The following is a 21,696-nucleotide window of genomic DNA, read 5'->3' as shown; positions in this document are numbered from 1 at the left end:
TTGCTACGGAGTACTGTCGGAGATAAACCACCGCCGGCAATAAACCACTGCCGGGATACCTCCAAATGGATTTGACGTTTTCCAGCGGCTCAGCAGCCAAGAGAACCATTCAACATCCCTCCTGAAGTAGCACACGGAGACCAAATCAAATCCCCATGCGGCGTGGTCCGCCACACCTTAACGTTCTGCTCTCCCTCGTTGTCGCATCTCGTGCCCCCGTACAATAGGTACCGGCCCCCACCACCCTCAGGAAGTTTAGCGCCCCGCTCCTGGTTCCCCCGTCTCTCTCCCTCGACAGCCCAGGCACGCTGGAGCTGGAGGTTGTGCTTGGTGCTGTGCCGCAGCGCCCCACTAGACCCCGACGCCCTGCAGCGCCCACAACCCCAAGCGACCACAACCCACCACCAGCCAACATCAAATCACAGGCCTCTGTGCCGCACCCGTGGCACCGCCTCTTCGTGTATCGTGATTCGTACCGGGACACAACAAGAAGGCGGGACAGGCGGCGGGAGAACGCGGGGCACTAATGCACTGCGCGGCACCAAATTGGTTAGCTGCCATTGGCAGATATGGGACGGTCGAAGGATCGGGTCATCATTTCAGCCTTCTCCCGCACTTGATGTTGTGTAAGGCGAGGGCTGGGATGCGCTAATGGCGTTCTGGTCTCTGTAATCCGCATGCGCTTGTCCCACCCACGGGGAGGAAGTTCTGGCGTTCTTGAGTCAGGTTACCCACCGAGTTGCAGATAGGGTATTTTTGGTGTGGATGGTGAACTGTTCTTGAAATGGGGTGATTGATGGAGGGGGGAGGGATTCGGAAATCGGCGTGATTATGATGGTGTGCAAGCGAGGATTGGCCTGCGGCCTGCCTGCCTTTATCAGTTGTGTTTGTCTCTTGTCTCAGGCGGCTTTCAGGAAACAAGGGAGGAATATTATTTGTTTCCTCCAGCCCATTTCCAGTTGGCGAGATTCCGTTGGCAGTTTGAGGTTCCTGGCTTCTGCATACGCACATGCCAACAGCCGCTCGATCCTAGCAACTGCCCAACTGACCGACTGGCGACGCGTGGACAGCTCCTCATCTCGGCGTTTGTTTGTCGAGGGTTTAAACACCGGAACGAGACTTCTACCTGCCTACCATGGGTCTCCCACGATACGACGACCCAGCCGGCCTGGTCGCGGGCACTGTGATCCTCCAGGCCATCTCCATCACCTGTGTCGGGCTCCGGTTCTACACGAAGCGATGGAAGCGACAGGAGTATCTCGTGAGTGACTGGTTGATTCTGTCGGCCCTGATCTTCGGGATCGGGTTGAGCGTCATCCAGATCTATGGTCAGTTTTGCTTGCTCCTATGCTACGAGCCAAAGCTATGAATAATCGACTTCTGACACCACATAGGAATCGCAAAACAGGCGTTTGGGTATCCCCTCGGCGCGACAATCCAGGACCCGTACGCGGTCACCGGGAGGTTGAACTTGGCGAAACATGTACGATTCTGGCCCTTGATATGCTGCCTCGCGACTATGAGCTATGATGCTGACGTAAACGTGTGTTTAGCTCGAACTGGCCTACCTCCTCGTTGGCATCGTCGCTCTCGGTCTGATCAAGTTGTCCATATGCTTCTTCTACTGGCACCTCTTTGCCCGCGTCATGTTTCGCCGCTTTCTCATGGTCTGGATTATCGTCATCATCATCTGGGCGACCGCGTTTGTGCTCTCCGGCCTGCTCGAGTGTGGCTCGTATCTGTTGGCTCTGTTCGGGACACCCCAAGAGTACCTTGACCACTGTGGCAGCGCCATACCCGCAGGTTATGCGATGGTTGCCAGTGACATCCTGACGGATTTTGTCACGTTGATGATTCCGATCCCGGTCATTTTGACACTGCAGACTAGCACGCGGACCAGGATTTTGACTCTGTTGACCTTCATGATCGGTGCTTTGTAAGTCCTCCCATCGCGATATCAACAGCCTGAACTCCTTCCTGACTCTGCAACTTAGGTCCGTCGGCGCTTCTATCGCCAAGGGCTACATCTACATCACTGCCACACTCGGTCTCTACACTGAAGACGCCATCTGTAAGTCATCGATCTTTCCCTCTTGGGTAAGCCCAAACTCTAACAGATCCCACCACCAGCCATCCTCACCGGTATTGGCATCTGGAACCTTGTCGAAGTCCAAGTCGGTATCATCGCTGCCTGCGGTCCTACCCTACGTCCCGTACTCGGTCGCATCTTCCCAGGCGACTTCGCCTCACTGGCTTCGATGCTCGGCCTCTCCAAGTTGTCGAGCAAGCTGTCCAGCAAACCCTCATCGGATCAGCTCCCCAGCTTTGTGAAGACGCCGGGTAGCGGGAGCGAGGAGAAGTTGGGGAGGACCACCTCAGAGGGGGGGTCGCACCGGTCCCGGGAGTCGTCGGTGAGGGGGGTAGACACGGAACATGAGTTGACGACGGTGGATTTGGGCGGGAGGGGCGGGTCAAGGGTTTAAGAGGGATGATATCAATTGGGGGAGTTTGTATGAGGGCGTGAATGATGAATGATGACACTCTGTACTTTTCATATTGTTCCAACGGACTGGGGCGGGCTTTTACTTTCGGCTGCAAAAGAAACGTGTATTCATTCCTTACGTATCTACCTCCTAGGTTCCAATGAAGGCTTTAACTAATATCTCCTTCATGATCCTCTCTTCCGCCATATAACATCCTCCGGTGTCACACTCTTGTCCTTGCAGATGGCCGGGAGATCAGAACATAGAGTTTCCACCCGGTAGCTCGTCAAGCCCTGTAGTAAAACGTCAGTCAGTGTCTTCCAAGTGTAGTACCTCGTAGATCTCACAAGGCATGGATCAAAAAACTTACATCCGTCAAAGTTCTCCCCCACCATATCCTCCACCACACACTTATTCTGCTCCGCAATCGACTGCGCCGTCAACATCGGCGCATTCACATACGTGTGCCCATCCATAGCCCGCTGCAGCGAGTCCCCGTCCCACCCAAACACGTAATCCGCGTGCGACGAGTACCCCGTGCTGTCCCCATTCGACCACACAAACGGCTGCGCCCCTTCCTCCTCGGGCCAGTCGTTCGGGTTGTTGAACTGCGAGGTATCCCAGACCGTCTCGAGCAGGATCTGCGGCAGACGCACAGGGTGGGAAGCAGGACAGGGTCCGCCGGACTCGAAAGTGCCGGATTCCGGGTAGGAGACGTGGTCGTGGTGATTGGGCGTGTCGAGGTTGACGCCGTCCCAGCAGGTCGGGAAGCGGTGGTTCGCCATGATGGCTAGTTTGCACGGGGTCTTGGGGAAGCCGATGGATTCGGGCTGGCGGGAGGCTTGGCTTTCCATGCAGGTGTAGGTGAGCTGGCGGAAGTCGCGGGACTCGTTGCGGCTGGAGTAGGTTGCGTCGCCGATAATCATGCGGAACCCGGGTTTGAAGGCTGTCACGGTGGATTTCTGGGCGGTGTCGAAGAGCGCGTCGCTCATGTAGTAAACGACCTTGGGCATGTTAACCACAGTCACATCAAAGCATGAATAGGCTCATGTTTCATGTCAGTCAAACAGAAAGAACAACGTACCATCCCCCCCTGAGTGCCCTCCATCCCCGCCTGAGCAATCTGCGGAACGCGCTTGTATGTGCCGTTGCGCGCGCGAAAGTACAGCACAGCGGTCCAGTAGTTGGAAAAGTCCTCTTTGAACTGGCAGCTGGTGCACGTCGACAGCTTGACGAGGTCATGCTCGGGGTGGTACATAGACACGTTGAAGGAGTTCTAGACGATATGTCAGCGACCGGGGTCTGCTTTCTGTATGATGAGCGATATCGTGTTCCCATACCCCTCCGATAATCTGATGGAGATGAGGTGACGGATTCTGGCCAGGGGTCACCAGAGGGTCCAGACGCTGGATGGTGAGACGGGCACAGCCGAATCGCAGGAGTGCGATGGCCGGACTGGCCAGGCCAAAGGCGGCCACGATATTCTTCCACTTCATCGCTTATGCAGTGCTGGTGTTGGCCCGGTTACAGAAACAGTCAAACAGAAGATAGCTAGAGAGAAAGGAGAAGCAGAAAGAACCCCAAGAAGGCTCGTTGTGGGTGATGCACCTCGATACTGACAGGTAATATCTTCCGATTTGGGTCTAAGTTCGGCTGGGGTGAAGTTCTGGTCGAAGAAGTGCCGATCTTCGAACGACTTCTTTAACAACAGAGGGCGTATCAAAATGGAACACAACGCTGCCCGTACCCGTTCCGAGAGCCGAGCCGTGACCATGTTAATCTCACTTCATCTCGAGAATCATCCCGAACGAATCGTCTTGCTACTTTGCCAAGCCTTCATAATGAGGGCCGAATCACAATGTTCCGGGAAATGGAGTTCCCTATCGCCATTTCAGGGACGCTCTCACACACAACAGCGGGCAAGATTGGCAGTCAGGGTCAGGAAACTTCATTTGCGGCGATAACCATGGCCCATCTGCGTCTACCGGCATAATCGTACCAAGCTGAACGTCGTAGCCAAGGATATTTCGATATCATTAATCAATGGTAAACAGCCGATTGATCCGGCAGTCTCCGCTTAATATCCCCGAGAACCACATCAAGACACACCGCGTGTGACATGGTCAACACGTGAAATCGGGATATCCATGGTGGTATGAGTGCTTCGGGTTCTTGATATACCAACTGCTCGGTACCTCGCCATAGCATCGCAAAACTCCCGGCCGCCTTGCACCATTTGTTTACTCTTTTGCCATTGTCTACTGTGGTCACCATGAATCTGACAGCATCTCTTGGCGTTATTGCCGCTCTCCTCGGGCTTGCAACAGCCCAGACAAGCTTCCCAGAATGTACGACAGACCTCCTGCGAACAGACGACTGCGCGGCGGTAGTCAACCCGACAGCGTGCTACAACCAATTCCGCTGGAGTGCGCGGACCTTGGGATGTATCGATGGGGTGGATGACACCCAGAGAAAGGCGAGAGTAAGCAGTTTATCAGCTGTAGACTAAGAAGTGAAGCAGCATTGGCTAACTGCAGCACCAGGCTTGCGCGTGCTGCGCATGTGTTGGGAAAGTGATGTGTGACTGGGTGACGCAGAACAAGTTTTGTTCGTGAGGACCGATAGTGAGGTTACGGGGAGAGGATGTTGGCCGCGGGACATGTAGATTGGGATAGCACGTTCCACGAGTCCTAAAATAGTGTACTGATGGATGTTTTATTCCTGCTTTTGAATTCAATCATGTACTTGCAATACCAATATCACACCTCCAAGGCCCCAGTGTCAACTCCAGAAACGAACCGCGAACTGTATCAAGTGTGCTCAACCAAGGCCCTCGAGTGAGTCGAGAAGCTTTGCCCAAACTCAACCATAATGGCACTTGCACACACACTCGGGCTGATCAAGCGCAAACATGTGGCACTACAGAAGCATTAGTCTTGCCCAATTCAAACACCACTCATGAGTACCGGGGAAACACATACATAAGAATCGGCACAGTTCAACGAACTGCACCCGCCCGCCTCTCTGCAACATGCGTTGGCACAAGCCGGGGCTACCGAAAAATTGTGATCGGTTAGTTCCTGGGAGTTTCAAAGGTTCATGAGACAATTGTGTTGAGGGCTTACGAGGGAACTCCTCAGAGCAACTGCCTCTCTTCCAAACATCTCTTCTCTGTATTTCACAGTTCGGTCAGCCGCCGGGACTAGCATTTTTATTTGACATTCAGACAAAGAAGGCGAATACTGCCGCTTACCACAACAAACTCCATGCTATTGCTTTCCGGCTCGGTGGGCATGGCGGTGGTAGTAACCGCCAAGAGCGCAAGGGTGGCCAAGAATCGCATGTTGTAATAATTACTCAAAGTTACAACAATTAATCAGAGTAGAGTTATGAGAACAAATGTGTCAAATTTAGACAAACGAAGGATATTTGGAGCATCAAAAGAACAACCACCTCACCGTTCAGACCGGGCCATCATTTATAGATCTCTACACACATTCAGTAGTGGCCTACTTAGGCCACAGACGGTGTCAGCTTGGATTTTCTGGCGGGTAAGACGGACCATGGTTCTCCTCATGCCCAGCCCGACGATCCTCATTCTGGTCTCAAAATCACCAACATAAACCATGAATCAAACTAATACCCCGCATTTGTTGTGGGTAGATCATTAACCAACGCTCAATGGTTTAAGAGGATGAAAGTAACTTGTCCCAACGAAGGCTCAAGGAACTTTCGGCTTTCGGCAACAGTAACGAGTCAACATTGGCCGTCTTTGTTTACCGACATCTCAGCTCTGAGAATGGTCACGAGAGAGTTTCCCCGAAGCGTTGTCAGACTATGTAATTAAAATCCCTTGGCTGTAACCTTGGGGCGACTTCGTCTCCTTCGTACCACTATTAGCCCTATTAAACATCGTCTCATTGGTTCTTAAATACAGTCTTGATCTTCTACCAACCACTTCCCTGACACACAACATTAGTGCCATGCATACACCCAAAAGTGCCTTCAAGGTTTCAAGGTCTCAGCCTCCTGACACACCCTCTCCACAGAGTCCACTTAACCCGCCTGGTACACCGCCAACGCAGCCACATGCGGGTTGATCATAGTAACATTATACGGCGTAACAAACAAGTCCGTGTCCGTCAACGCCATAAACATCGTCCCGTTAACGGCCGGGTCCCCCTTCCACGTCGACACATTCGGCTGCACCGTGTACGCCGTCCGTTCCGCTAGGGACACATTCAACAGCGGCGTGTAGGTCACATTCAACTGGGACAGCCAGGCGGCAAACCGCGGCTCGGCTACGTTGGTCGTGGTGACGTAGCTGTTGTTCGGCCCGACCAGTTGGCCGGGTGCATCCCAATGCAGGAAGACTTGACGGCCGGGGTAGGAGAGCGGGATGGATCGGTTTTGGGCGATCGCCGCTGTGCAATCCATGGAAGAATTGGCGGTGTCGGTGCCGGTGCCGTTGACGCAGGACTCGTCGGGGGTGATGTCCTTGGTTGAGAGGGAGTTGGCCGGGCCCCAAGTCGTCTCGTTCCAGACGTCGGCGCCGTTGATGCGTGCTGGGTTGGGTTGGTTGAGGATGTGCAGTGTCGGGAAGTTTTGCCAGACCAAGCGAGTTTCGTCGGCTGGGCAAGACGAGATGTACGGGGCAAGTAGCGTCCAGGCCCAGCTCTGTGGGATACCCGGGGTGTGCCACTCGGGCATGGGGAACTGCCCGCCGAACTGGCGGAAACTCATCTGCTGTCGCGCTTCGACGGTGATGCTTTGCAGTAACATGGCCGCGGCCGGACCGGAGTCGAGGTGTGGGAGGAAACCGTAGACGCCGGCTTCGGCCCAGCGGGTGAGTTTCTGGTTGAAGTCGACGAACTCCTGGACGTTGGAGACTGGGTAATTGTAGGTGCATTGCTTCGGGGCGCTGGCGCCGAGCATGTTGGCGATGACAGAGGCGTGGCCGATTTCTTGGTCGGCCATGTGCTGGATGAGGTGGCGGTCCTCGGCGTTGATGCCGAAGGAGTCAAACTCCTCGTCGGAGAAGGTGGCGAGACCCCAGTGGAAGAGGTCCAGCTCAATCCATTCGTGGTAAAGCGCCAGGGCGAGGGACTGGTAGTCAAAGTCGCTGGCTACTTTGTACAGGGGAAGTGACCCGTTGGTGCCAATACCGCCACTCGGGGTAAATGGCATGGGTTGGTCCGCATGTAGCTTGCCATCGGGTTGATACTGGAGAATCTGGGGCGGAGCAGGCGCCGGGGCGATAGAGGGAGCGAGGACGCTGGTGGAGAGAGCACCAGTTGTTGTGGCTGGGGGGCCATTGTAGGGGCCATGAGATGTAACATTGTGGTGCGAGATAGCGTATGGTGACGGCAAATTAGTCGGCTCCGAGAAGACGCTTGTTGCGGCCTCGGAGACAACGGGGACAGCACAGGCGTTGCCAACTAATGTCAGTGCCAGGAGGCCAGCAGCGTAAAAGTTGGTAAACGGCATCATGAGGCTAGTGTGTACAAGAAAAATGTGACCCAATGGTTGCCGAGGAGAAAAGGAAACCAAGTATCGCCCAAGAGCTGCCCTCTTTTTATTACATTGTGGTTGCCATGTAGGTATTCACTTGGATACATGATGTCAACACTTCATGATGGGACGATGAATGTGAGCCAATAGCCATGCTAAAGATCCACGCCTCTTAACCAGAGATCCTAGTGCAGAGGTGTGATCCGGAAATATGCGTGTTTTTACACTTCCCAGGGCGGGCAAATGCCCCAAGGTAATTATTTACCCGTCGTCACTCATTACCATGGTGTTAAGTGTAACTGCTTGGGCTAAAACACCAATGAAATTGACTTTCGTTATCCCGAAAACTGTAAACCTAAAGTAGGTAACTACTATACCGTAATAAATCAGCCTAAAGTTCACTTCCAGCACTCCGTCAATGAATATTCAATAAGAACGTAAAAATAAGCATGAACTGGTGTCGTAATGGCGATTCGGTTTGTCGACAAAAAGCCCAGAAGACATCGACGCTATGATCGACAAACATGAGGAAACTCCGTCTCGTCTGATCTCTGGCACGGCCCTCGTTCTTAACATTGTGTCTGAGGGCCGGGTGACCGGGCAACGACAACACACCCCGTAAACAAGAAAACAAGCTTGAATGCTCACCACTCTAGCAAGATCAATTGGCCGAGATTACTTAATTCCTAGTGCACCGTTATAACCGGTAAAGAATTTCAAGCGCCCGTAAACACGTGATGGCTGTCTGGAACGGGCTGTTGGTTCAGAGTCAAACTTTATTGAACCAACTGCTTCTCTCCGTTGGACAACCTCCTCCATTTGACACTTTTCACCGCTGATTGATGAACCGACGAAGAAATGAATCGATCCGCCCCCGATCAACCCACCCCCGAGTTGAAGATCCCAAAATCCTTCCCCAAAAGATCGTTGTGGATCCTTCATTGCGCTCTGTCAAGATCGCGGGATCTGGAAGATCTGATTCTGATTCAAAATACGTCGACCATCTCGATGTGCCAGTTCCCGAAGTAATGGCTTTGACGGAGGATCGATTTAAGAACTTTGCCGTACACAAGATCGCCCATGTTGTCATCCAGTAAGTTCTCCATCACGTGTAAATAAAAATATAATTAAAGCACATTGGCAAACAACTGATCAACTCACCTGCTTTTCTCGTTCACTCACCGCTTTCCTTACCGGGTAGTTGCAAGGTGAGTCAAACACACTTACGCTGCGATATTTCCTGCCCCGCATATTGCAACGTGCTTCCCCTCAGCAAAAAAACCACTTGGAACCCCTCTGGAGAGAACGACGATCTCAAGCAAGCAGAATTCCACGCTCGGTCGACGGTATCTAGCGTTTTGGCTTAGCAGGAAAACATGAGCGTCAACTTCCCCAAGGCCGAGGAGGAAATCCTACGGCATTGGCGAGAGATCGACGCGTTCCAAACTCAGCTTCGGCTCAGCCAAGACAGGCCACGCTTCACGTTTTACGACGGCCCTCCTTTTGGTACGTCTGCTTGCCCAGAACATATATCACTCACATTGGAGAGGTTGAAACTACTGGGATAGACATGCTAACTCCCTATTAGCGACAGGTACAAAACCCCTCTAACTGACCGTTTCCTGGTATTTCGCACTGAACACTCCGCAGGACTGCCGCATTATGGCCATCTTCTCACATCGACGATCAAGGACATCATCCCACGTTATTGGTCTATGAAGGGCTATCACGCCAGTCGCCGTTTTGGCTGGGACACCCACGGGCTCCCCATTGAATACGAAATCGACAAAAGACATGGTATTTCGGCGCGTGACGCTGTCAAGCAGATGGGCATCGAAAGGTACAATGCTGAATGCAGGTCCATCGTCATGACGTACTCGTCTGAATGGAGACATATCATCGAACGTCTGGGCAGATGGATTGACTTCGATAACGATTATAAGGTGGGCAGTAAATATTCACACTTTCGCCTGACTATCATCGGTACTGACCCCTGTTAACAGTCGATGGACCTCAAGTTCATGGAGTCTTGCTGGTGGGTGTTCAAGCAACTCTTCGACAAAGGGGCCGTCTATCGCGCCTACCAGATCATGCCGTACTCGACTGCCCTCTGCACGCCCCTCAGCCAGATGGAGGCAAAACAAAACGACAAGATGACCCAAGACCCGGCTGTCCTGGTATCATTCCCCCTGCTTGGTGTCGAGGGCAAGGAAGCTACTTCTCTTGTCGTCTACACTACCACGCCCTAGACTCTGCCTTCGAATCTCCTCATTGCCGTGAACCCCAACTTGGAGTACATGGAGGTCCTTGACGAGAAGACCAACCAGCGGTACATCATGTTGGAGAGCGGTTTGTCCATGCTCTACAAGGACTTGAAGAAAGCAAAGTACAATGTCCTCGACAAGATTCCCGGAAAGTCCATGGTTGGGTGGAAGTACAAGCCTCTGTTCAACTACTTTACCGATGCTTTCTCGGACTGCTTCCAAGTCATCGCCGCAGATTACGTCGAGGCCAGTGAAACCGGCCTTGTTCACCAGGCCCCGGCTTTTGGTCAGGAAGACTATGATGCCGCCGTTGCCGCTGGCTTCATTACACCTCAGCGGCTGCCGCCTTGTCCGGTTGACGAGGCCGGTCGCTTCACCTCCGAGGTGCCAGATTATGCCGGGCAGTATGTTAAGATTGCCGACAAGGCCATCTTGAAGGACCTGAGGTCCACCGGCCGTCTGCTAGTCGAAAGCCAGGTTGCTCATGTCGATAAGTTCTGCTGGAGGTCGGACACGCAGCTTATTCGGCGTGCCGTCTCTTCGTGGTTCATCCGGGTCACTGATTCCATACCGGACATGCTCAAGAACCTCGAGGCCACGAACTGGGTTCCGCAGTTTGTCAAGGACAAGCGTTTTGCCAACTGGGTCGCGAACGCCCATGATTGGAATGTTTCGAGAAATCGATACTGGGGAACGCCCATTCCCCTATGGGTGAGCGACGATTATGAAGAGATTGTTTGCGTGGGCAGTATGGAGGAATTGAAGCGGTTGAGCGGCTTTGACGGCCCGCTTGATGACATCCACCGGGATAAGGTTGACGGAATAACGATTCCGTCGAAAAAAGGGAAGGGCGTTCTACGCCGAGTCGAGGAGATCTTCGACTGCTGGTTCGTTTGTTGTTATTCCTGCCTTTTTCACGCCAATGCCCTGCTAATATGAAGTAGGTTCGAATCCGGTAGTATGCCCTACGCTTCGAATCATTTTCCGTTTGAAAACTCTGAACATTTCCGCGAGGGGCTCTTCCCAGCCGACTTCATTGCTGAAGGTCTTGACCAGACACGCGGCTGGTTCTACACCCTTACAGTTCTCGGTAATAAGCTCTTCAATATATCGCCATTCAAGAACGTCATCGTCAACGGCATTGTGCTTGCTGAGGATGGCAAGAAGATGTCAAAGAGCCTCAAGAACTACCCCGATCCAAGCGCCATTCTGGACAAGTATGGCTCAGACGCATTGCGCCTTTATCTTGTTAACAGCCCCGTCGTGAGGGCAGAGTCAATGCGCTTCAAGGAGTCAGGGGTCAAGGAAATCGTGGCCAGGGTCCTGTTGCCTCTCTGGAACAGCTACCGATTCTTCCACGAGCAAAGTCTCTTGTACAAGATGACCACAGGCCAAGATTTCGCTCTTCAGCCCTCATTTGGCGATAATGCCCTGGCAAATGTCATGGACCGTTGGATTCTAGCCGACTGCCAGAGCCTGCTACGCTTCATGGAAGAAGAGATGCGAGGTATGCGATTCCCATTACTCGATAAACTGATATGTTGTGTTTGCTCACTCGGACGGCTAGGTTACCGGCTCTACACTGTTGTGCCACGGTTATTGCAAGTCCTCGACAACCTGACCAACTGGTACATTCGCTTCAACCGCAAGCGCCTCAAGGGCGTCACCGGCCTGGGCCTAGACGATACCACAGCAGCGCTGAACACGCTGCTACAGGTGCTCTTCACCATGGTCCGCGCACTGGCGCCCTTCATTCCCTTTCTCACGGAACATACCTACCAGCTTCTCCGACCGCAACTCGCCTCGGTCACTGCCGAATTCGCAGACGCACGAAGCGTGCATTTCCTCCCCTTCCCCACCGTCCAGGAGGCGCTCTTCGACGGGGTTATCGAGCGCCAGGTGTCGGTTATGCAGAAGGTCATCCAGCTCGGCAGGGTGGCGCGAGAGCGCTCTAACTTGTCGCTCAAGACCCCGCTATTGTCGCTCGTTGTTGTTGCCCACAAACAGGCTCTGGCGGACATTGAGTCTCTCAAGTTATATGTCCAGGAGGAACTCAACGTTCGCAACATCATTCTGACCGACGACGAGGAGCAGTATAATATTCTTCTCGAAGCCCGCGTAGACTGGCCGTCCCTAGGCAAGAAACTGAAAAAGGACGTCCAGGTCGTACGCAAGGCTCTCCCGACTCTCACCCAGGCGCAGCTCAGGGAGTACCAACGGACAAAGACGATTAACCTAGACGGCATCGCGCTAGGCGAGGGCGATTTGACTCTCGTGCGGGTGGTTGGAAAGAGGCAAGGGTATGGAGAAGCAGACGGCGGCAAGGGCGGCGGCCCGCAATGGGAGCCGGCGTTTGCGGATGATATGATCGTCTTGCTGGATGCTGCGCCACATCCAGAGCTGGTGGAAGAGGGTCTGGTGCGCGAGCTCATCAACCGATTCCAGCGCCTGCGCAAGAAGGCTGGTCTGGTGCCAACCGACGAGGTCTACATGCGGCAACGGGTGATTTCTGATCCTGAGGGCGTGGGGTTTGGTGAGTTGGTGGTAGCGCGGCAGGATATGTTTGTCGCTGCGCTGCGGGGAACGGTTGAGGAGGCGGGAGAGGGGATGGAACAGGCGGATATCATTTTAGAGGAAGAACAGGCGGTTGGGAATGCGGTTGTCATGCTGCAGCTTGCGAGAGTTTGAGGGGGAACACACCCCTTTCTCAAAACAGCAATGTCTTGCCTGCGGGCAGTAGAACCAGATCGGCTTGTCATCTTTCACCTCGATTTTAAACACCTCCTTTGACTGGGACATACTCCCGTTGGGGTTTGGCGGTACGGGGAAGAACCCTGAGAAGAGGGAGGCGGCGTCCTTGGGCACGCAGGGCGCGGCGAAGGCGGCCTCGGCGACCGAGTGATTGAGCTGCAGGAAGTGGAACTCGACGATCGAGCCGACTTCCGCGACGATATTTTCCGGGTCGAAGCGTAAGCTAGGACGGCCGGCTACTACAGTGTGCGTGATGCGCGGGGAGATTTCGGTGAGGGTGGCCGGGGGGCTTAAGGTTGGGGCTGCGGTAGCGAGAGGGAGAGCTGCGACTACTAGGGCAAGTAGCGATCGGACGAGCATTGTAAGGGCGGTTACTTTGGAAGTTTTGGGTGTTACAGGAGTGCTGTCGTGTGAAGTTGAAGCTGGGTAGTACTTCGCGAAAGACCGTAACAAAGACGCTGGATGATAGGACTGCTGAATGCTGAATGTGATAAGATTGGATGGTCACTTTACAGTTCACTGATAGTATTTAAATATCAAGATTCGATTAGTTAGATACTAACGGTTTAAATTACTAGCAGCCATTACATATGAGGGTAACATATGCCTAGCCATCGGAGTGGTGAGCATCCGACAGCCCAGGCTGGGGCTTGGATACACCTAGCTAGCTGAAGTGGAAGTCCTACTTGGGGATAGTTCGCGGCCTAGACCACGGCATGCCGCAACCAGGATTGCGGCGCCTCGGAGCCTCTGTCGTGGCTTGGGTGCCATGGACGCGGATAGCGGACTGCTAATAAGCTGGCCCCATCTCAAAGATGCGAGTAACTACTCAGCCCAAACCTTGTATTCCTTATGTATCAAATCGCTGACTGATCACCTCCACCGAATACAGCATAAACCCTGCGTAAAATATCCTCGATTACGGCAAGTATTACTTGAATATATACTCGAATGAGCCACCCAGTCGTACAGGACTTCTCTCCGCAGAAAAAATGGAGTTTATGGAAAAACAGGCTAATAGCGACATCTCGGATATTGTAGCGGCCTGCCAAGCAAAACTAAATCTCGAATTGGAATACTTTTATACGGTTCAGCAACAGCTTATTGCCACCCAGCAGGCCTAGGCTGTGATCATTGTTGAAAAGGAGCGATACAATACGGTTGGCTGGTAGGTAGGAACTGCCGACTTCACGCGGGCGCTTCACGCTTGCCTATATATGATTCCCAAGGGATCGGATATGGGCCTACTTGGCCCGTTTCATGGAATTAAACGAATTAACTAGAGCTTGCGCTGAGGACGGACCGGCTGGCTTCTCTTCGTATGGTGGAAGTATACCCGTTGCCTACGACAACGGTAACGACCTACCTGACTACGAGGACTCTCTCTGCGAAAGCGTAGAATTCGAAGATTGGGGTGGCCCGGATGCTGTGAGTTCCGTTGAAGGGAGTGACCAGAGAGATGGAGACTGTAAGGAGGGCGAACAGAACGAGGCGATTAGAGATGAAGAAGAGGAAGAACAGCCCATTTACGAGTTAAGGGGCACGCCCCAGAACTTGGAGGAGTCCCAGGCCTTTGATCCATGGAATGCATTCCTAAGCGAGCAGGAACCCCCCCCAAGCCCCATGGCCGTTCCTCCCAAGCGACCTATCATTGGGGATCATGAGGGTCCCGAGAGTGATGTAGCGATTGGCGGGGGAAGTAAGAGAAGGCGCATGAGATAATCTTCACTCATATGACTGGGATCGTCATTTGTCGGCTGGGGTATACTCACGGGTTGAGCCAGACGTCTCAAGTTTTTGCTGTTCGGGATCCTGGTTGGTTTCGTTATGGTAGCAAAAAGGGAGCCTTCGCATATCTTAGTTGCTGCTGTTTTCTGTTCTGGTTTACTTCCCTACACTCATTTGCTTTCGTCTGTTCACTTTTATAACTTGACTCCAATTCTCGCTTTTTCGCATGTAGAGTCGGCCGTGGACATGCAAGGTGTTCGGTATAGCAATACCCCCGAAAGTGCCGTCGGCCATGCAGGGTGGGGGCCGCAGATGCGGCATGAACGTGATCAGACATCACCCTGATTCTTCTGACCGTGTCCCTCCTATCTCTCTCAGAAACTTTTCAAGCCTGTGTGACCCGCGGTCTGTATCGGCATTCACACCACCACAGGACGTGCGCGACTGGACGCGGTTATTCGGTGACGGGTCACGGGTGGGCAGTATCGTGAGGAAAACCGGAATACGATAGCTCGGAGACGGGGCAGGACCTCATCATGTACGTGTTCTTAGAAAACGCGTCCTGAGGAAACGCGTCCTGAGAAAAAGCGCCTCCTTGGAGATGATTGGACAGCCGTTGCCAACTGGTGCTTTCCAAGGCTCTCTTCGACGGCAAGACCCAGTTGCAGGAATTCGACTTCATCGCTATCCGCAGACGGGAGTTCATTGCCTTTACCACCTCTATGTGGAGGGACGCTGGTGGGCCGATACGACCGCCGCGGAATCGGAGCTCGCCTGGGTCTGAGCCAGAACCCAAGGCACTGGATGAGCTGCCACCGCTGAATGTTATCGAGGTGAACTTTAACGGGCCGCAGACGAATAAGCCGATAGAATTTACTTGGATGCCTGCACGGGCTTTGTTCACTGCTAAGATCAAGGAGTGTAAGTTGCCTTAGTTTTGTGTAATTTCCGCACAGATGGTCTAACTACGATACAGGGAATCAACCGTGGACGGAGAGTGAGAATGGAAGTGCGCCGGACCGAGTTCTGATCAGCCTAGCATCTAAAGAAATAGAGGGCGAGGGAAGTTGAGTGGGTCACGTTACCGACCTAGGTAGGTACCTAGGATACTTTGTACTCGGCCTCGCGTGCTCATTTGAGCGGCCGCTCGCCCGGGTTGCCCCCACCCCACCGGAGAAGGCCCGTCCGGGGTAATGCATTCGCGAGTTGCATCTCGCTACCCTCAACATTAATTCTCCGGTGCAAGGCCGGGATGTGGGGGTTCACGGCGGCATACGTGCTCGCTTCCGGTTTACACGTTGCTTGAATGATGGTGTAATTAGTTCGTATCCGGACTTGGGAATGTTGCGAAGCTTCGAAGTGCGTTTGAGTTACGACCTATACATCGCCGCGAACCTGAACCCCCAGGAACTTCGTAGTTAACGACATGAAAATAATGGAACTGCATTTCTTCGTCTCCTTAAATAACAGTTGGGATCAGTTGTCTCATCCAGCTGGCTGGCGGACAGCTTCACTCCTGGGAATCTACTGCTCGATAACTTACACCTTTCTCAGCCGGACGGATGGAAGTTTGACAACAAGTTGCTTTCGGGCCGTTCAAGCCCCGTCCACCCCCTTCATAAATTGCCCCGTAGACATTCAGGTCGTTGATTCAAGCCCCATGATTCAATTGACCAAGACTTTACCGAACCATCCGAACCTGCTTTTCACGGTGCGTCTCTTTTCTTGCCCGCGATTAGAACAAACCACCCGGCATCAACACCCAAGAGACGCCATCCCAAAAGGACTCTAAACCTCCGCCTTGGGACATCCTGATATGTCTCAGAATAGAGCCACACCATACCTGAATCGCAAACATCAACAAACACCGAGCCAGGTTTCCCCAAACGATCGACATGACGCACTACCGCTCAGGGGTCGCTCGCCATGCGCCCCATTGTAACCCTGCCAAGCCAAGGCGGATGGGAGCGCTCCGAATCACTTGGTCGGTCCGTATCGGGCTCCAGCTTTTTTGAGTTTTTTCGATGTTCTCAATCCAGTTGTCCGTTGTTGTTGGCTGCATCCTGGATGAGGTGCCATTTCGAAGCTATGGGGAAGCTCCGAGTGTCTGGGCATTCGGGAAGGCTGCATTTGATCCGAGAATTTCCACCACTCATGTTGGGGGACTGAGGAAGGTTTGGGATGGACCATGGAAGGGGCTGCCCCGTGGTAATGCAATCCACACGTTCGGGGTCTCGTTTTCGGATTGAAGCTGGAATTCAAGATGGAGAGAATGATATAAATGAAAGTGGTCGTCACCCCCCTGGGAATCTCGTTCCCTGTCTGACCTTGTGTTTTACCCTACCCAACGTCTGCCGTAAATATCCTCATATTCTTTCGTCAGCCTTCGGTCGACATCTTAAGATGGCCCCCCGCGCTATTTCCGCCGCGCTACTCAGCGCCTTCGCGTCGACCGTCCTCGGCCACGGCATGGTCACCAGCTTCGCAACCGACGGCACGGAACACCAAGGCTTCATCCTCGACTACTACTACGACAAAGTCAACGGCGCGCCAGTGCCCGACATCGCGGCGTGGTACGCAGAGAACCTCGACAGCGGCTTCGTCGCGCCCAACGCGTACCAAACCGAAGACATCAACTGCCACATCAACGCCACGCCCGGCACCCTCGCCGTTGAGGTCAAGGCCGGCGGGACGGTGCAGTTCAACTGGCCCGCCACCTGGCCGCACCCGTACGGTCCCATCCTGACCTATGTCGCCAAGTGCGCGGGCGAGTGCACGGAGGCGGATAAGTCGTCGCTAAAGTGGGTTAAGATTCAGGAGCAGGGGATCGACTACGACTCGCAGGTGTGGGCGTCGCAGGTGCTGGTGGACCAGGGCGGCAAGTGGGAAACCAAGGTTCCCGCGAGCCTGGCGTCGGGGAACTATGTCTTCCGTCATGAGATCATTGCGCTGCATGGCGCGGGCAGCCCGAACGGCGCCCAGAATTACCCGCAGTGCTTTAACATTGCTATTACCGGCGGGGGGTCGGCCAACCCGGAGGGCACGCTGGGCGTGGACCTTTACAAGAGCGACGACCCGGGCATTTTGTTCAACCCGTATGTGACTATCAAGGACTACACCATTCCGGGGCCGAAGCTGTTCTCCGGTTAGACGGAGGGGCGATTAGGGTTGGGTTTGGTGCCATTTTGGGAGGATAAGCATTGTTATGGGACCGTTGAGATGTATATTAGAAAGAATCGGCATTTAGGGGGTGGAAAGCGAGCGTACCATTTTTTTTGCAGATGAGGAAATCACCGACACCCAGTTAGTTATCTCCGGCCGGCCACTAAAGCAATCCTTATTTCTTTAAGCCACGGTCTATTTTCTCAACATTTCGGAACCAGGTCCGGTCTAGATTCTCAAGGTTGCAGTGTGTTTAACCTTAAATCACACCCTTCGCCTTGGTTTCATGTGTTGGGCACTGCCCTTCAGCGCGACTAGCAAGATTTGGTCCCAAGTTTCGAACAAAACACCAATACCAGTTCAGGGGGCTTGGCCCGCTCATCAGTGCCAAGGCCAGGCAGTCAGATTTCTGATGTGCCTCCCGTCGTTCTGGCACCAATGGAACTGGGGGCTAAATTCATCGCCAGCAACTCCTGTCAGATTCTCTAGGGCCGATTTGGCTTAGCTTGGCAGTTGAGAGTCGGGGAAAAATTAGGCACCGCCATTCAGCTCGAGGCACTTGGCTCGACTGGGTGCTTTTAATCGGGTCTCACGATGAAGCTGAAGTTGAGAATTTGCGGTGGGCTAATTAGCCGCCGACTTTTTCTGACTGCCTGCAAGCCACGATCAGGCCATCAGGGCGGTGGGGGATGGGTATCAGGGTTGAGTTGTCGAAATGGCAGAAGGTAAGGGGATTAGTGATGGCAGCGTCGAAGACCTGCATTGCTGGATTGCTTCAAAGGCGAAAGATTGCCCAACTAGGGTTTCCTTGGTCCCTTTCTCTGTTTTCTCCATCAAAGTATCTAAGCAACAATTACCTGCCATCTGGCTTTGATCGAGTCTCGTGTAGAAGGCTTCAACACAAGCCCAACTACCCACGACCATCACCATGAACCCCCATCCACCACCCGACATGTTCAACGCACCCCTCCTCCAACACGAACCCAAAACCGACTCCCAGGTCGACTTCAACAACCAGTCCTCCTACACACCTCCTTATGCACAAACACAATCTTATCCCTACCCCCAAGCCCCAAGCCCGGAACTCCCTACTTCTATTAACCACAACTACAATGCCAACAACCACCGTCCACCACCCACCACCGCAACCGGCACCTACGGCCGCTACATCCTAAAGACCCTATACGGCCCACTTAAATTCGTCCTCATCTTCGGCATCGTCACCGCGCTGCTGGTCATCCCAACCGTTGTCATCGATGCCGACAATGTCAAGAGCCGAGCGGAGTTTGGGGACGACGAGGCGGGGTTTTCGGCGCAGCAGACGCGTTTGGTGACATACTACGTCTTTGGATGGCTGTGGTTCTCGTGGATAGCGTTGGCAGCGTGCTATGCGTTTGGGACGGTGTTGCCTTATGTGTTTCGATTTGTTGCGAGGTATGTTTCTGCTATTAACTACTATCTTCTTCCGTTCCGTGTGGGATGTACTGACTGTCGGCTAGATATGTCAACCCGGGGCATGCGCGGTACTGGCGTGTTCTGCGGACAATGCGAGGACCAATTTGCTACGTTGGTCTCGTCACTTTTTCCTACGTCATCTACCTGGCTGTAAGTTCGACGACGCCCTTTGTTGTGTAGTAAAGCCTGGCTAACATCTTAGCTCCTCTACATCGACCGTGCAAGCCTGGCGACCTCCCTGTATTCCTCTCCCGACGAAATCGGCTGGATCGACATCCTGGAAGACTTCCTCCAACAAGGCGTGCTCTGGGCCTGGTTCTACCTGGTCGAGAAGATCGGCATGCTCTACATCACCATCCACTACCACGCACGTTCCGACATGGGCCAGATCACCCGCTCCAAGGACATGCACAACGCCCTGATTGCGCTGTACGAAGCCTCCGTCTACCTCTACCCCATCGGCACCGCCGAGTTTGAAGACGAGGACACCATGATCCGGAACGCCACAGGCCAAGAACACGGCGAGCACCGCATCCGCGCTACACACTACCTCAGCCGTCTGGGCATCGACACCTACGGCCTCACATCCTTCTTCGGCAACTTCCTGTCCAGCAGCCCAGACTCCCACTGGCTACGGCCCGCGTCCGGGTACGCCACGGTAGAACGGGCCATTGCCAACCCCAAATCAGCCGCCGCCCTCGCCCGACGGATCTGGATGTCCTTTGTCCCCATGGGCAAAGAGGCCCTAACTGCCGAAAACATGGCCGAGGTGCTTGGTCCCTCCCGCAAGTCCGAAGCAGAAGCCTACTTCAAGCTCCTCGACGAAGGCGACCTAGGCGATCTCCGGCTCGACGAGATGGAATGGTCCGTCACCGAAGCCGGCCGCATCCGCAACAACATCTACCGCAACATGCACGCCGCCGACCACTGCATCAACACCTTCGACTGGGTCATGCTCGCCTGCCTGGCCGGCGTCATGGTCTACTTCATCCTTGTCTTCTGGGTCCCTGCCCTGAAGGACATCCAAGAAACCATCAAAATCCTCGGTTTCGGCCTCGCCTTCGCCGTAGGCCGCACCATCCACCACTTCCTCGCTGGCTGCATCTTCATCCTCTTCGACCACCCCTACGACATCGGCGACCGCATCGAGCTCTGGAACGGCCAGTCCCCCGCGCCAGCCCCAACCTCCCTCATCGTCACCCACACCTCCTTACTCTACACCATCTTCCGCCGCGTCGACAACGGCATGACCCTCCAAGCAGGCAACGAATACCTCCAGCAATGCCGCATCGAAAACGTCACCCGCTCCGGCGCCAACCGCCAAGCCATCACCTTAGCCGCCGATCTCTCCGATACTTCCTTCCGCGACCTGCAGTTCCTCCGTTCCGAACTCGAAGCCTTTGTCAAACACCCCGACAACCGCCGGGATTACTTGCCCGCACTAGGTCTCTCCATCACCAACCTGAACACCGACCAGGGCAAGATGGATCTGAAATGTGTCTTTACCCACCGCTCCAACTGGGCCGACGAGCCGTTGCGCGCGGCGCGGTCGATGAAGTTCATGTGTGCGCTTGTCGCGGCGCTGCGGAAGATCCCGCTGGATGGGAGCGGTGGTGCCGGGGCTGTGGGTAAGTCGGGGAATCCGGCGTATCATGTTATGATTACGGCGGACGAGGCGAAGAAGAGGAAGGAGGAGGCGGAGAGGGAGAAGAAGGCGAAGAGGTGGGATGCGGAGGAGAATGTAGCGGAAGAGGACGAGGATGAGGATGGAGAAAAAGTGAGGAAGGCGAGGGAAGAAGCAGAGAAGAAGAAGAAAGAGAAGAAAGAGAAAGAGGAGGCCGAGTTGGCTGCGAGGATGAGTCTGTTCAAGATTCCGGCGGCGAAAAAGGCCGGGCCGCCGCCGAGGGAAACGGGCGACACGGCGGGTGGGTTGACGACTGGGTTTCAGTTACTTGGGAATTTTGTGGGCGGGAGTACCAACACGGGTGGGCTTCGGCCGGTGCCGCATTTTAAGGGGTGAGAGAGTTATCGGAGAGGGAGAAGAAACCGTGGAAATCGGTTTAATCGAATAATATTAGCATGGCCAGAAAGAAGCTGACCTGACCAGCACAAAAACGACCACAAACCTAACACAAACCAACGTTCACACCCCTAGGAAGTCCTGTAGCACGAGACGGCGGGACGTCCAGCCTCCCTTGACCAAGGCCCCGTATAACACCCTACCCTCCTACCGTAGATCACCACCGAAATAATCGACCTATAATTCTACCGTACCCGAGCGCTCTCCTGTCAGGCCGTGAGACCCGAGGGGTTGGTACACAAGAGTGAAGGGAGGTGCACGG

General features: G+C 54.0%; 7 protein-coding genes across 7 annotated transcripts; 5 read left to right on the top strand and 2 right to left on the bottom strand.

Annotated features, from left to right (window-relative positions):
* Positions 1-1,135: 1,135 nt before the first annotated feature.
* C8A04DRAFT_28265 (uncharacterized protein) lies at positions 1,136-2,483 on the top strand (the record flags this gene model as incomplete). The annotated part of the gene is made up of 5 exons (XM_062780580.1): positions 1,136-1,328; positions 1,395-1,483; positions 1,554-1,936; positions 1,995-2,071; positions 2,131-2,483. 5 exons carry the CDS (start codon positions 1,136-1,138, stop codon positions 2,481-2,483), a joined length of 1,095 nt encoding a protein of 364 aa, XP_062637294.1.
* A 255-nt stretch (positions 2,484-2,738) lies between these two features.
* On the bottom strand, positions 2,739-3,979 carry C8A04DRAFT_36970 (uncharacterized protein; the record flags this gene model as incomplete). The annotated part of the gene is made up of 4 exons (XM_062783716.1): positions 2,739-2,776; positions 2,854-3,487; positions 3,568-3,759; positions 3,824-3,979. 4 exons carry the CDS (start codon positions 3,977-3,979, stop codon positions 2,739-2,741), a joined length of 1,020 nt encoding a protein of 339 aa, XP_062637293.1.
* A 2,560-nt stretch (positions 3,980-6,539) lies between these two features.
* C8A04DRAFT_36969 (ferritin-like domain-containing protein) lies at positions 6,540-7,970 on the bottom strand (the record flags this gene model as incomplete). The annotated part of the gene is made up of 1 exon (XM_062783715.1): positions 6,540-7,970. The coding sequence occupies one exon, from the start codon at positions 7,968-7,970 to the stop codon at positions 6,540-6,542; it is 1,431 nt and encodes a 476-aa protein (XP_062637292.1).
* A 1,400-nt stretch (positions 7,971-9,370) lies between these two features.
* Positions 9,371-12,946, top strand: C8A04DRAFT_36968 (isoleucyl-tRNA synthetase; the record flags this gene model as incomplete). Its single annotated transcript, XM_062783714.1, has 6 exons — positions 9,371-9,500; positions 9,645-9,937; positions 9,998-10,192; positions 10,244-11,145; positions 11,203-11,765; positions 11,826-12,946. 6 exons carry the CDS (start codon positions 9,371-9,373, stop codon positions 12,944-12,946), a joined length of 3,204 nt encoding a protein of 1,067 aa, XP_062637291.1.
* Positions 12,947-14,269: 1,323 nt separating this feature from the next.
* On the top strand, positions 14,270-15,808 carry C8A04DRAFT_28261 (uncharacterized protein; the record flags this gene model as incomplete). Its single annotated transcript, XM_062780579.1, has 3 exons — positions 14,270-14,689; positions 15,376-15,658; positions 15,714-15,808. The coding sequence occupies 3 exons, from the start codon at positions 14,270-14,272 to the stop codon at positions 15,806-15,808; spliced, it is 798 nt and encodes a 265-aa protein (XP_062637290.1).
* Positions 15,809-17,140: 1,332 nt separating this feature from the next.
* On the top strand, positions 17,141-17,887 carry C8A04DRAFT_36967 (glycoside hydrolase; the record flags this gene model as incomplete). Its single annotated transcript, XM_062783713.1, has 1 exon — positions 17,141-17,887. The coding sequence occupies one exon, from the start codon at positions 17,141-17,143 to the stop codon at positions 17,885-17,887; it is 747 nt and encodes a 248-aa protein (XP_062637289.1).
* A 964-nt stretch (positions 17,888-18,851) lies between these two features.
* On the top strand, positions 18,852-21,374 carry C8A04DRAFT_11888 (uncharacterized protein; the record flags this gene model as incomplete). The annotated part of the gene is made up of 3 exons (XM_062777130.1): positions 18,852-19,333; positions 19,399-19,504; positions 19,557-21,374. 3 exons carry the CDS (start codon positions 18,852-18,854, stop codon positions 21,372-21,374), a joined length of 2,406 nt encoding a protein of 801 aa, XP_062637288.1.
* Between the last annotated feature and the right edge of the window lie 322 nt (positions 21,375-21,696).

This window comes from Dichotomopilus funicola (genome assembly GCF_033296635.1).
Source record: "Dichotomopilus funicola strain CBS 141.50 unplaced genomic scaffold C8A04scaffold_28, whole genome shotgun sequence".
Lineage (NCBI taxonomy): Eukaryota > Fungi > Ascomycota > Sordariomycetes > Sordariales > Chaetomiaceae > Dichotomopilus > Dichotomopilus funicola.
The sequence above is the reverse complement of the archived record's forward strand: the minus strand, read 5'-3'. Positions and strand labels throughout refer to the sequence as shown.